Source organism: Oncorhynchus masou, chromosome 2, assembly GCF_036934945.1.
Source record: "Oncorhynchus masou masou isolate Uvic2021 chromosome 2, UVic_Omas_1.1, whole genome shotgun sequence".
Taxonomy (NCBI): domain Eukaryota; kingdom Metazoa; phylum Chordata; class Actinopteri; order Salmoniformes; family Salmonidae; genus Oncorhynchus; species Oncorhynchus masou.
Genome location: NC_088213.1, coordinates 43,500,490 through 43,512,884, shown reverse-complemented (window position 1 = coordinate 43,512,884; position 12,395 = coordinate 43,500,490). Strand labels below are relative to the sequence as shown.

At 41.2% G+C, this 12,395-nt stretch overlaps 1 protein-coding gene across 1 annotated transcript in view; it reads left to right on the top strand.

Moving 5' to 3' along the window:
- The first annotated feature begins 2,755 nt into the window (after window positions 1-2,755).
- Window positions 2,756-12,395, top strand: part of LOC135505302 (activating molecule in BECN1-regulated autophagy protein 1-like) — a 104,679-nt gene continuing 95,039 nt past the window's right edge. Inside the window, exons 1-3 of the mRNA XM_064924560.1 lie at window positions 2,756-3,866; window positions 3,974-4,032; window positions 4,132-4,315. Of these exons, the coding sequence (XP_064780632.1) occupies window positions 3,735-3,866; window positions 3,974-4,032; window positions 4,132-4,315 (375 nt within the window). The 5' untranslated portion in view covers window positions 2,756-3,734. The remainder of the gene's footprint in view (window positions 3,867-3,973; window positions 4,033-4,131; window positions 4,316-12,395) is intronic.

Genomic DNA, 12,395 nt, shown 5'->3' with positions numbered 1-12,395 from the left:
ACTTTGTCCCCTCCTGTACTCACTGTTCACCCACGACTGCATGGCCAAACAAGACTCCAACACAGTGGTAGGCCTGATCACTGACAGCGATGAGACAGCCTATAGGGAGGTGGTCAGAGAACTGGCAGTGTGGTGCCAGGACAACAATCTTTCCCCCAATGTGAGCAAGACAAAGGAGCTGATCATGAACTACAGGAAAAAGTGGGCCAAACAGGACCCCATTAACATCAACGGGGCTGTAGTGGAGCGGGTCGAGACTTTCAAGTTCCTTGGTGTCCACATCACCAACTATCTATCATGGTCCAAACACACCAGGACAGCCGTGAAGAGGGCACAACAAAACCTATTACCCCTCAGGAGACTGAAAAGATTTGGCATGGCTCACCAGATCCTCATAAAGTTCTACAGCTGCACCGTCGAGAGCATCCTGACCGGTTGCATCACTGCCTGGTATGGCAACTGCTCGGCATCTGACCGTAAGGCTCCACAGAGCATAGTGTGTACGGCCCAGTACATCACTGGGGACAAGCATCCTGCAATCCAGGACCTATATAATAGGCAGTGTCAGAGGAAAGCCCATAAAATTGTCAGAGACTCCAGTCACCCAAGTCATAGACTGTTTTCGCTGCTACTGCACCAAGTCTAGGACAAAAAGGCTCCGTGACAGCTTCAACCCCCAAGCCATAAGACTGCTGAACAATTAATCAAATGGCCAGCGTGGGAATTTCTTTTTTTATTATTATGAAACAAAGAAAAATGAATAAATCCTTTTCAATGACAAGAATTCTAAACACTGTAATTATTTTTCCACATAGTGATCATTATATTAAACAAAAACAGCCTATTGTTTAGTCTGTATTGGATGCTGGACAGTTTGAAGCATTGAGGGACTCAGTCTATGTAAGTGACAGCCAATGTTAAAGTAAAACCTTGAAGTCACATGGCCAAGGTATGTCTCCGTGACTTTGATGCAGACTGAAATATGGCCGTTTACATCTAGCGGTGGTGATACACAACTGCAGGTAATTTGGGTCAATATTCTGCAGAATTCGGTGCTGTTTGATTTTTTCAGGTTTTTCTTTTAGTTAATTTTTTCAGTTAATTTAAGTCAACAAAATGTTGGTAACTAAAATGTTCGTTATGATGTTATTACAAATGGTATTATATCATAGGATATATTATCATATGTGTCATGTACACTCTATAGAGCCAGGACCATTTTCCAGTGATACAGTTTTGTCAGGGAGAAGTTTGGAAGTGGAGGGAGAGGTGAAAGGCAGTGGCAGCAGTATCAGTGCAGATTATGAGGATGGAGCAAATGAGAGAAGGTGCACAAAAATATACAGACAAAGTGAGGATGTTGAAAAACAATCTGATCCGTGACTTTGCTAGCAAGAAGGCTCGGCGCTGGGCTCTTGGTGAGTATGTCTGAGCAAGGGCCAGTGATAACTGTTAAATGGCATGGCTATGGATATTGGATCAGTACACACATGTTATTGTTATGTTATTGTGTTACTTTTTATTATTTTTTACTTTAGTTTATTTGGTAAATATTTTCTTTACTCTTCTTGAACTGCACTGTTGGTAAAGAGCTTGTAAGTAAGCATTTTACAGTAAGGTCTACACTTGTATTCGGGGACATGTGACAAAATAAAGTTTGATTTGAGATGAGCAAGACTTTCAGGCCTACCAGAGTTACTCCTATAATCTTACAATACATTGCTTATCTTTATACAAAATATTATGATCGAAAAGGAACTAATTAGCCTCCTATACACCTGTATAGCAGACACAGTAGCCATCTGACATTTCAAAAATGCATGTCAGTGTTGGAGGATGCCACCCGCATATTTCTATCTGGTCTAAGCTTCTCTTCCTTTATATAGGCAATATTTATTTTTATTAAAATGTTAATATCATTCAGTAGACACCTACGCCTATAGGCCTATGCATGCAATGCCCTGATACATGTAGTGCTCAAATCTCGTGACAGCTGAATGGTGAGGCAGACAATAATTGTTTTAGGAAAGTAGCCTTAAACATATGAACATATGGGCTATATGCTACACATCGAAACACAAGGAATAGTGTTTTTAACGAGACGTAATTGTGGCTCATTATTCAAATATTCCCTTTCATGTTGTCAGATGCTTAAATTTCCCAAAGAGAACTCTGAAATGGCATATTGTTTTATGAAGATTTTACAATATTCGAATTCAAATCTGTCGCCAATTGGATGGAAAACTAGCTAGTGCGCCAGTCCAGTGTCACTTTGATCATGTCTGGTTCACCAGCAGACCCGAACATCTAAAGAATAAGCTACCAGCCAAACAAGCTTGTAAGAATTGTACGTAAACTCCTGGAGGTAGAGCATTTTTTCGTCTCTATCTATATAATTGTATATGTATTTATGTAAAAAAAATAGGAACCAGAATGGAAATAAGTCCGACTTTATTGTGCCATCCAGGTCCCTTTTTACAAATGTGTGTACTGTTTGGATTGAGGACCAGGATCCTAGGGCCCAGACCCAGTTTGGAAAACGCTACGTTGTATAATCATGAACTTCTATGTTTTCTATAAAACATTTAGAAATAGCGATAAATGTAGATGAACAATACATTGCTTACTTTAAAGCAAAATTGACCCTTTTGTAAGCTAGCTATTTATTGCACTGAAAACAAAAAGCTCCCTGTTTGACGCCCACCTCGGTCCCCGTGTTCAGCTAGTAATGCCTGATGTGCTGAGCCAGGTCTGATCTGGCCAGCTGGCTAATGTTTTGGAGAACATAGACCAATAGCTAGCCTAGCTACACTGCTAGTTTGCTAACCACAGTCGGTCAACACAATATGAAAACATCGGAGAAAATGAAACATAAATATACGAGACTGTTTCAGACGCTGGTTAAAGTCTAATATATGTAACTAGTCAAGTCGTCAAGAACATCCAACCGTAGCAGTGGGGCAAAAGTAGGGACGTGGTCGAGTATATCGCTAACGTTAGCTAGTTTGGCCAAATGCCTTGTTTGGGTTGGTTGTCAACGCTTGAGTTGGACAAACGCTGGCTTGTTAGTTTTTTGGGAGATGGATAGCTAGAGATTGTAACACAATATAATGTGATTTAACCAAATATTACTGTTAGTTACAGGCCTGGCTGTACAAAACGTCGTCAAGAGAGTTTTCAACTGACAACTTTAACCTGCTATTGGCGATACTATCTTTGTCCTCCACCAGTATAATGAACCACATTTGTTGGGTTAAATCACATTATCTGGGTTTACAATCTGGAGCTAGGAGACGGGTAGTTAACTTGATTTTGAAGTTTCATGACAGCCTGTTTTCGTTGTTTCTCTGTGTTTCAGTTTAACTGCCAGAACCCACATCACCAGTTGTTTGGTCATTAACGTTATGTTTTAATTCTGTAAAACGAACAGATTTAAATGATTCATGCCACCAATGGCAACATTGTCATCAGCTCCTCATGGCTGTTAACAAATGACAAATGCAGTGATTAGGTAACTAATAAGTAAAAACCAATTTTTAGCTAGTTAGCTACAAACATGGTTCTGTCATCAATAGTTGGATTTCATAAGGTAAAGGTGTAGACTACAAGCTAGACTCCCCTTTAGACTACAAGCTGGCCACACACACTTTCATATGGCCTTTGTGAAGACCCTTTGGTGACTGAGACCAACAAACACCCGTGTGAAGGAGAGGGAGGAAGGCCTTATCTTTGAGATGACTGTCTACCCAAAGAATTCAGTGCGGATCTTATCTGCCCGGGAGCGTGGTGCCCGCGGCCTTGGCTCCCAGCGCCTCCTGCAGCAGCTTGTTGAGGAGAAGACCCGGAGGATGAAATGGCAGAGTCAGGTAAGGAGCATCCTTCCTGAGGAATGGATGGAAATCGTGCAATGTATCAAGTTTAACTGAGATGAGTGGTGACTTTTTATGTGCTCTTTTTATTTTATTTTCCACAGAAAGTGGAGTTGCCGGACAGCCCTCGTTCTACCTTCCTGTTGGCTTTTAGCCCGGACAGGTCAGAATGACATCCTATAAAAAAAATGTTTGGAGGAGGTAGAAAGACACCAAGACCGGAAGATTGTATGGTAACTGTTAACGTTTTCCTTTCATATAGGACCTTAATGGCCTCCACACATGTCAACCACAACATTTATGTCACAGTGGTTAAGACAGGGAAGTGTGTTCACTCTCTGGTTGGCCATCGCCGCACTCCTTGGTGTCTGACCTTTCACCCTACCATCCCTGGTTTGGTGGCTTCGGGATGTCTGGATGGAGAGGTTCGCATCTGGGACCTGCATGTGAGTGGCTGTCATCTTCTTATGCAAAGGAACGCCAGGGACGACATGTGCAAACATAGACTTAATTAGATGATGACTCCTTCCTCTCCTCTCTGACCTGGAAACCGAAGTGGTTGAGGACGGTGTCAGTTAATTAGTAGGTGAACGGAGGACATATGCTCACTTCCTTGATGCACAAGAGTATTCCACTCAGTGGCTAGCGCTGAAGTGTTTTAAAATCCGCCACACCCACTTTGAATTAGCTGTTTTCTCGAAGGAGAAAAGCATGCACACATTTAATAAGAATACAGCACTTATTTCATCTATAAAATGTCTTCCACAACTAGCTATATAAAGTGATATGTTTTATCACTTTACACATTTATTTTGGGATTCCACCCCTGTAAATGTAATTTGCCTTATGGAGCGGAGTCTCATTTCATAGAAGCTCATTTGTTTCCTCGCCTCTGCTCCTCGATTATCTTTGAACTTTTTCAAAAGCAGGACAGAGGAGAGTTGAGCAAAACCAATTGAGATTATCCCTTTTTATCTGTCCCATTATGGCATCTGTAATAGCACTGGCAGTGCCGCTAAGGCCATTTCCATTTTGAAGTAGTCAATTTTCTTTGTGATTTACCGCCACCTGCAGTGCCGGAGTACTGAACCAAATATGGTCATTAATTTATTGTGGCCATAAAATGGCAGTGATACAGCTTAAAGCCATTTACAAATCAGGTAACCCAATTTGAAGAAGAAGCCAATGCTCTGATCATTGTCTGATTCCTCTCAACCCATATGGATCCCCACCCGGTTGACTACTTTTAAATGGTGAAAGCCCTTTATAGCGTACCACAGTATGAGTCATAATACCGTGAAACCTAGAGGTCAAACAGGGAAATGGTTCCAATAGTTTTTTCACCATTTAATTTTTCCTATAGGGGATTTTAGAAACACTTAAACTAAGGGATGTGTTTCGTTTAGGCGTACGCTGGTGTGACGTTTTGATAACCGTGTAAATCTCTCTAGGACAAAGTGACTTATCAATATATTCGCCTGTATTTATCCCCCAAAATGTAATGCTAATTAACTGCTAATGTGGCTATTATACAGAACCACAAATGCCATGATGATCTGGTCTAAACTGCCGAATCGAGGCAAAGGTAAGAATCTCTGGATGAGCTATCTAATATTAGCTAAATGTTAAATCTAGACTTGGTTTCCTCTATCGTAATTTCTCCTCGTTCACCCCAGCTGCCAAACTAACCCTGATTCAGATGACCATCCTAGCCATGCTACATTACGGAGACATAATTTATAGATCGGCAGGTAAGGGTGCTCTCGAGCGGCTGGATGTTCTTTACCATTCGGCCATCAGATTTGCCACCAATGTTCCTTATAGGACACGTCACTGCACTCTATACTCATCTGTGAACTGGTCATCTCTGTATACCTGTCGCAAGACCCACTAATTGATGCTAGGGATGCACCGATACAACATTTTTGGCCATACCGATATCCAATATTTTCCTTGCCAAAAAACCTGATACCGATATTTTACATTTTAGCTGCCTTTTAAACATTCTAGTACAGTTAAATAGTTACACACACACACACACACACACATATGGATACAGTGGTCTAAGGCACTACATCTCAGTGCAAGAGGCGTCACTACAGTCCCTGGTTCGAATCCAGGCTGTATCACATCCGGCCGTGATTGGAAGTCCCATAGGGCAGCGCACAATTGGCCCAGCGTCATCCGGGGTTAGGCCGTCATTGTAAATAATAATTTGTTCTTAACTGACTTGCATTGTTAAAGGTTACACACACACACCACACCAACCAAAAATATATTTTGTTGTCATTTACTTATGTCCCCATTACCAGCAAAGCATAATCAAAACCTATTTTTATCACTTACTTGCTGTGCAGTTTCGTTGTTCATTTGTTCAGCCGTTTCATTCTCAACAAGGATTTCATCATACATGTCAAGCAGTGAAGTTTCAGCTCTGTCTGTTTATGGCCTCTTTTACTCTGTGAGCACTGTCACGGTGTCCGTTTCCATGCTGTGTATGTAAAATTTCACGTAAACTCTGTTTCTTGTCTGCATCGAAGTAGTGGTCCTTGTACCTAGCATCGGGCATGGTGGCGACACAGTAAAGAGGCTCAGAGAGAATACCACAGAATCGCTTGTTCACAGTCTCGAGTACTTTTGCAAGTTTTAACCCCACGCTCTAAATCGGCAGTTTTGTTGAGCAGGCGTTTCAATGCCATGACAGAGGATATAACGTCAGCTGTAGACGCAGTAGATTAGCTTATTTATCGAGTCAGTTATTCAACTTGCACTAGGGGTGTGTTCATGTTTCAAACATGTTCTCAAATGCCATTGAAATGGCAACAGCGGTATGAGAACCAGCACATTCTTGAGCATCCAATACGGCTTTCCTCAGTACGAAATCCTCATTGACCTACTGTGCTATCAGACTCAGCATGCTAATGGGGCTGACACCGCTGGTCCAAATGTCAGTCTTGACGCCTACAGCAAGTAGCACAATGAATTCCATTATCTTGGCATTAATGGATTTCGCCTTTGAGTTGTCTCTCTCTAGTTGATGCTTATTTATAAAACCCTCTTAGACCTCACTTCCCCCAGAGATATCTACTGCAGCCCTCATCCTCAACATACAACATCCGTTCTGCCAGTCACATTCTGTTAAAGGTCCCCAAAGCACACACATTCATGGGTCACTCCTCTTTTCAGTTCGCTGCAGCTAGCGACTGGAACGAGCTGCAACAAACATTCAAACTGGACAGTTTTATCTCAATCTCTTCATTCAAAGACTCAGTCATGGACACTCTTACTGACAGTTGTGGCTGCTTTGCATGATGTATTGTCTCTACCTTCTTGCCCTTTGTGCTGTTGTCTGTGCCCAATAATGTTTGTACCATGTTTGTGCTGCTACCATGCTATGTGTCATGTGTTGCTGCCTTGCTATGTTGTTGTCTTAGGTCTCTTTTTATGTAGTGTTCTCTTGTCGTGATGTGTGTTTTAGCCTATGTTTAAAAAGAAAATGTAATCCCAGCCCCTGTCCCCGCAGGAGACCTTTTGGTAGGCCGTCATTGTAAATAAGAATTTGTTCTTAACTGACTTGCCTACCAGGTTAAATAAAACTTGTAATGAATAAATTGGCAACATTTCTTTAAATTGACAATTCTGAAAACTGTCTTGTGCAAGTTTTAAGTTGTCATAATACCTGTTAGCAAAGGTTTCAGCTAGAGATAATGTGCAGGAGCTTGTAGGGATTTGTTGTTTTGCATGATGTCTACAGTGCTTTGCAAAAGTATTCATCCCCCTTGGCGTTTTTCCTATTTTGTTGCATTACAACCTGTAATTTAAATGGATTTTTATTTGGATTTCATGTAATGGACATACACAAAATAGTCAATTGGTGAAGCCAAAAAAAATAAATACTTGTTTCAGAAAATTCAAAAAATAAAATAAAATGGAAAAGTGATGCATGCATATATATTCACCCCCTTTGCTATGAAGCCTCTAAATAGGTGGTGCAACAAAATTACCTTCAGAAGTCACATAATTAGTTAGATTGCACAGGTGGACTTTAAGTGTTGCATGATCTCAGTATATAGACACCTGTTCTGAAAGGCCCCAGAGTCTGCAACACCACTAAGCAAGGGGCACCACCAAGCAAGCGGCACCATGAAGACCAAGGAAATCTCCAAACGGGTCAGGGACAAAGTTGTGGAGAAGTACAGATCAGGGTTGTGATATAAAAAAACATCAAACTTTGAACATCCCACAGAGCACCATTAAATCCTTTATTAAAAAAATTGAAAGAATATGGCACCACAACAAACTTGCCAAGAGAGGGCCGCCCACCAAAACTCACGGACCAGGCAAGGAGGGCATTAATCAGAGGGGCAACAAAGAGACCAAAGATAACCCTGAAGGAGCTGTAAAGCTCCACAGCGGAGATTGGAGTATCTGTCCATAGGACCACTTTAAGCCGTACACTCCACAGAGCTGGGCTTTGCGGAATAGTGGTCAGAAAAAAGCCATTGCTTAAAGAAAAAAATAAGCAAACACGTTTGGTGTTCGCCAAAAGGCATGTGGGAGACTCCACAAACATATAGAAAGTACTTTGGTTAGATGAGACTAAAACGTGGCTTTTTGTCCATCAAGGAAAATGCTATGTCTGGTGGAAGCCCATCACCCCGAGAACACCATCCAGTGAAGCATGGTGGTGGCAGCATCATGCTGTGGGGATGTTTTTCCATCGGCAGGGACTGGGAAACTAGTCAGAATTGAAAGAATGATGGGTTGCGCTAAATACAGGGAAATTCTTGAGAGAAACCTGTTTCAGTCTTCCAGAGATTTGAGCCTGGGATGGAGGTTCACCTTCCAGCAGGACAATGACCCTAAGTATACTGCTAAAGCATCACTCGGTTGGTTTAAGGGGAAACATTTAAATGTCTTGGAATGGCCCAGACCTCAATCCAATTGAGAATCTGTGGTGTGATTTAAGATTGCTGTACACCAGCGGAACCCATCCAGCTGGAGCAGTTTTTCCTCAAGAATGGGCAAAAATCCCAGTGGCTAGATGTGCCAAGCTTATAGAGACATACCCCAAGAGACTTGCAGCTGTAATTGCTGCAAAAGGTGGCTCTACAAAGTATTGACTGTGGGGGGGGGTTGAATAGTTATGCACGCTCAAGTTTACAGTTTTTTTGTGTTATTCCTTGTTTGTTTCACAATAAATAATATTTTGTGTCTTAAAAGTGGTAGGAATGTTGTGTAAATCAAATGATACAACGCCCCCCCCCCCAACAGTCCCTCCTATTGAAGAATAGCTTCCTAATGTTCAACTTACGTAAACTTGGAAATTACTTTTAAATGGACAATGATAATAATTAATGAATAAAAAATAAATAAATAAAAATGTACAAACAATGGTAACAAAACATTCACCGTGACGTTTACAAACTCAGAGACTTCACACCATACACAATTTTATTTCCATCTCTCATCACACAACAAAATGACATTCTAGATGAATCTGCTGTCTTGTTCCATGTCAGCTGGAGCGCTTTTTGTTTCTCCACTCTCTCCTTCTGGTTCCTAAGAGAGTGACAGCATAAGGCTTGGAAAGCAACAAAAAAGACACCAAACATAACAGTATTAACTTCTTGATGCACCCATCCCGTTAGCGGGATCATTTTCATCAACACCCGCTGAATTGCAGCGCGCAAAATTTAATTTAAATTACTAAACATATTTCATTTTCATGAAATCACAAGTGCAATATAGCAAAACACAGCTCAGCTTGTTGTTAATCCACCTGGCGTGTCAGATTTCAACACAGCTATTCGGCGAAAGCATGACAAACATTTATGTAAGAACATCTCTCTCAGTAGACAAAATATTACAAACACCTAGCAGCCAAGTAGATTGGTCATGAAAGTCAGAAAAGCAATAGATTAAATTGCTTACCTTTGATGATCTTCGGATGTTTTCACTCACGAGACTCCCAGTTACACAAATGTTCCTTTTGTTCCATAAAGATTATTTTTATATCCAAAATCCACAGGCGCGAGCGGTCACAACATCGCAGACGAACATTCCAAATAGTATCCGTAATGTCCACAGAAACATGTCAATTTTTTTTATAATCAATCCTCAGGTTGTTTTTAAAATATATAATCGGTAATATATCAACTGGGACTGTCGCTTTTTCAATAGGAGATGGAGAGACCATGGCTGCCCCACTCTGTTGCGCAAGCAAAACTCATGCGAACACCCAGCTATCTGACGCCATGTTATCTTTCTCGCTCATTTTTTAAAATAAAAGCCTGAAACTATGTCTAAAGACTGTTGACAACTTGAGGAAGCGATAGGAAAAGGAATCTGGTTCATATCCCTTTAAATGGAGCGAAGGCAGGCTATAGAACATGGAGCTTTCAAAATAGAAGCCACTTCCTGGTTTGATTTTCCTCAGGTTTTCGCCTGCAATATCAGTTCTGTTATACTCACAGACAATATTTTGACAGTTTTTGGAAACTTTAGCGTGTTTTCTACCCCAATCTGACAATTATACGCATATTCTAGTTTCTGGGCCTGAGAAATGGGCAGTTTCAAATGGGTATGTTTTTTAGCCAAAAACCCCTACATTCAAGAAGCCCCTACACTCAAGAAGTTAACAATGTGATAAGCTATGCATAATTATATATGCATGAAAACCAAAGTCTGAGACCATGACAATTCCCACTCTCTCTTCACCTGACTCTATGCCTCCAGGATACTTTTGTGCTGGGTTCCACAAAGATGAAAACCCTAAAAAGCCTCCTCATGCTTTCGCCCAGTCTTCCCCTTTCGGCCCCAGGTTCCGAGAGGTGTTCCCAAGTCATATCATTTTCACTTTGTTCCCCATCTCCTCCATTGCCACACCCCTACATCCTCTTAAGGTAACTCAGCACTGTATATCCTTTCACATCAATGACTTCAACATGTTGTTTAGAGTACAATTACCCCAATATCTAACCTCTTTCATATGATGCATTAACCAATAAAGCAGCTAACCCCAACTCAACTATGATGTTTAAAGTAGCTCCCAGACCCAACCCATCTGTATGTCTTACAGTGGAATCTAGTCTCTCTCTTTCACTCCACTTCCTCTGTCATGTCTTCAAGCTCACCCGTTATGCAGCTTGACCTCACTTCACGTGAGAACAATGCACCCACCAAGGAGAGACATGACGATCTTTACCGCTGCAGCTGCTGTAAGGAGTAGTGTGTGTGTGGACCAGACCAACACTGTCCCAAAACCCCCGCCTGGTGCATCTTGACGTACACTCAATCTCCAGAATTCAGCCCGTGCCCTTGTTTATCTCTGCTTTCACCTGAGGATATACATAATGCAACACATTTCCTGACAACATGAACTCTCGTCTTATTTCAAGAGCACTAATTTCTGACATTTGAATAACAGCCTCCCCTGTACTCCCATCGGTCTCCCAGTTACCAATCCATGTGGCACGAGTCCTCATTAATTGATATCCCAACAATGCTAACCCGTGCTTCTACTAACATGGCCCATGCCTATAACCTTCAATGAATCCTTCAAGTGTTCGCCGGATGTTAGAAATTGGGAAAAAGATTAATGAGTTGGGCAGAATATCCAACCTAACAAAACTCAGGTTTCTTGAATGATAACCATAGTGTCTGAAATGCCACCACTATCTCTTCTCCTCTCACCATGATCTGGGTATGTGTATTGTACAATTAAATCCCCATATTGCGTACAGGTAGCTGTCTTCCCTTTCCTATGAGCTATCTCCTGTAACAATATACAGTCTCTGGGAATGATACACTATCATTACATCAAACCCATAACACACTAGTCACTACTCCTAATGCATTTCTAAAGTTATAAACATACTAAAACATTCTCAAATCAATTAGTCAATGTACATCAGTCTCTCCTCTGGAACAATGATCACTCTTATGTTCCACGAAACCTAAAAACATATTGACTTGAAAAGGAAAGAGAAAAAGAAGTACATGTTTAATAACTTTGCAGCACCCATTGATGCGATTTAACTTTAAAATTCTGATTACATGGTAAAACAAAAGAGAACAAAAAAACTCATGGTTGTCCCAAGCCTATCATCCAGTGATTTCTCTAACAAACAACAACCTGTTGGAGGACACTTAGAGGTAAGATTTCTGGAGACTCCCTTGGCAAAATACATTTTATCAGCGCCCCCACCTCTCACCGTTCTGTAGCAACTCTCTCTCGCTGTGCCCAAATCATAACTAAAACATTTGATCAATTATCCAAACCAAATTCAGAATGAGAGTTCTTAGTACTTACTTTGAGAATAGGACTCGAATCCCAGCTTCTCAATTTAGCACACATCATCCCTGTTAGAATGTACATTTATAAACTAAACCTTTTTATTGCTGGTAATAACACCTCATTTACAGCCCCCCCCCCCCGTCCCTGTTTTCCTGTCACGAGTGGCCTGGTAATGAAAGATCAGTATCTCCACGCATCCTTTGTCAAAATTGTTTGCAGTGTGTAGA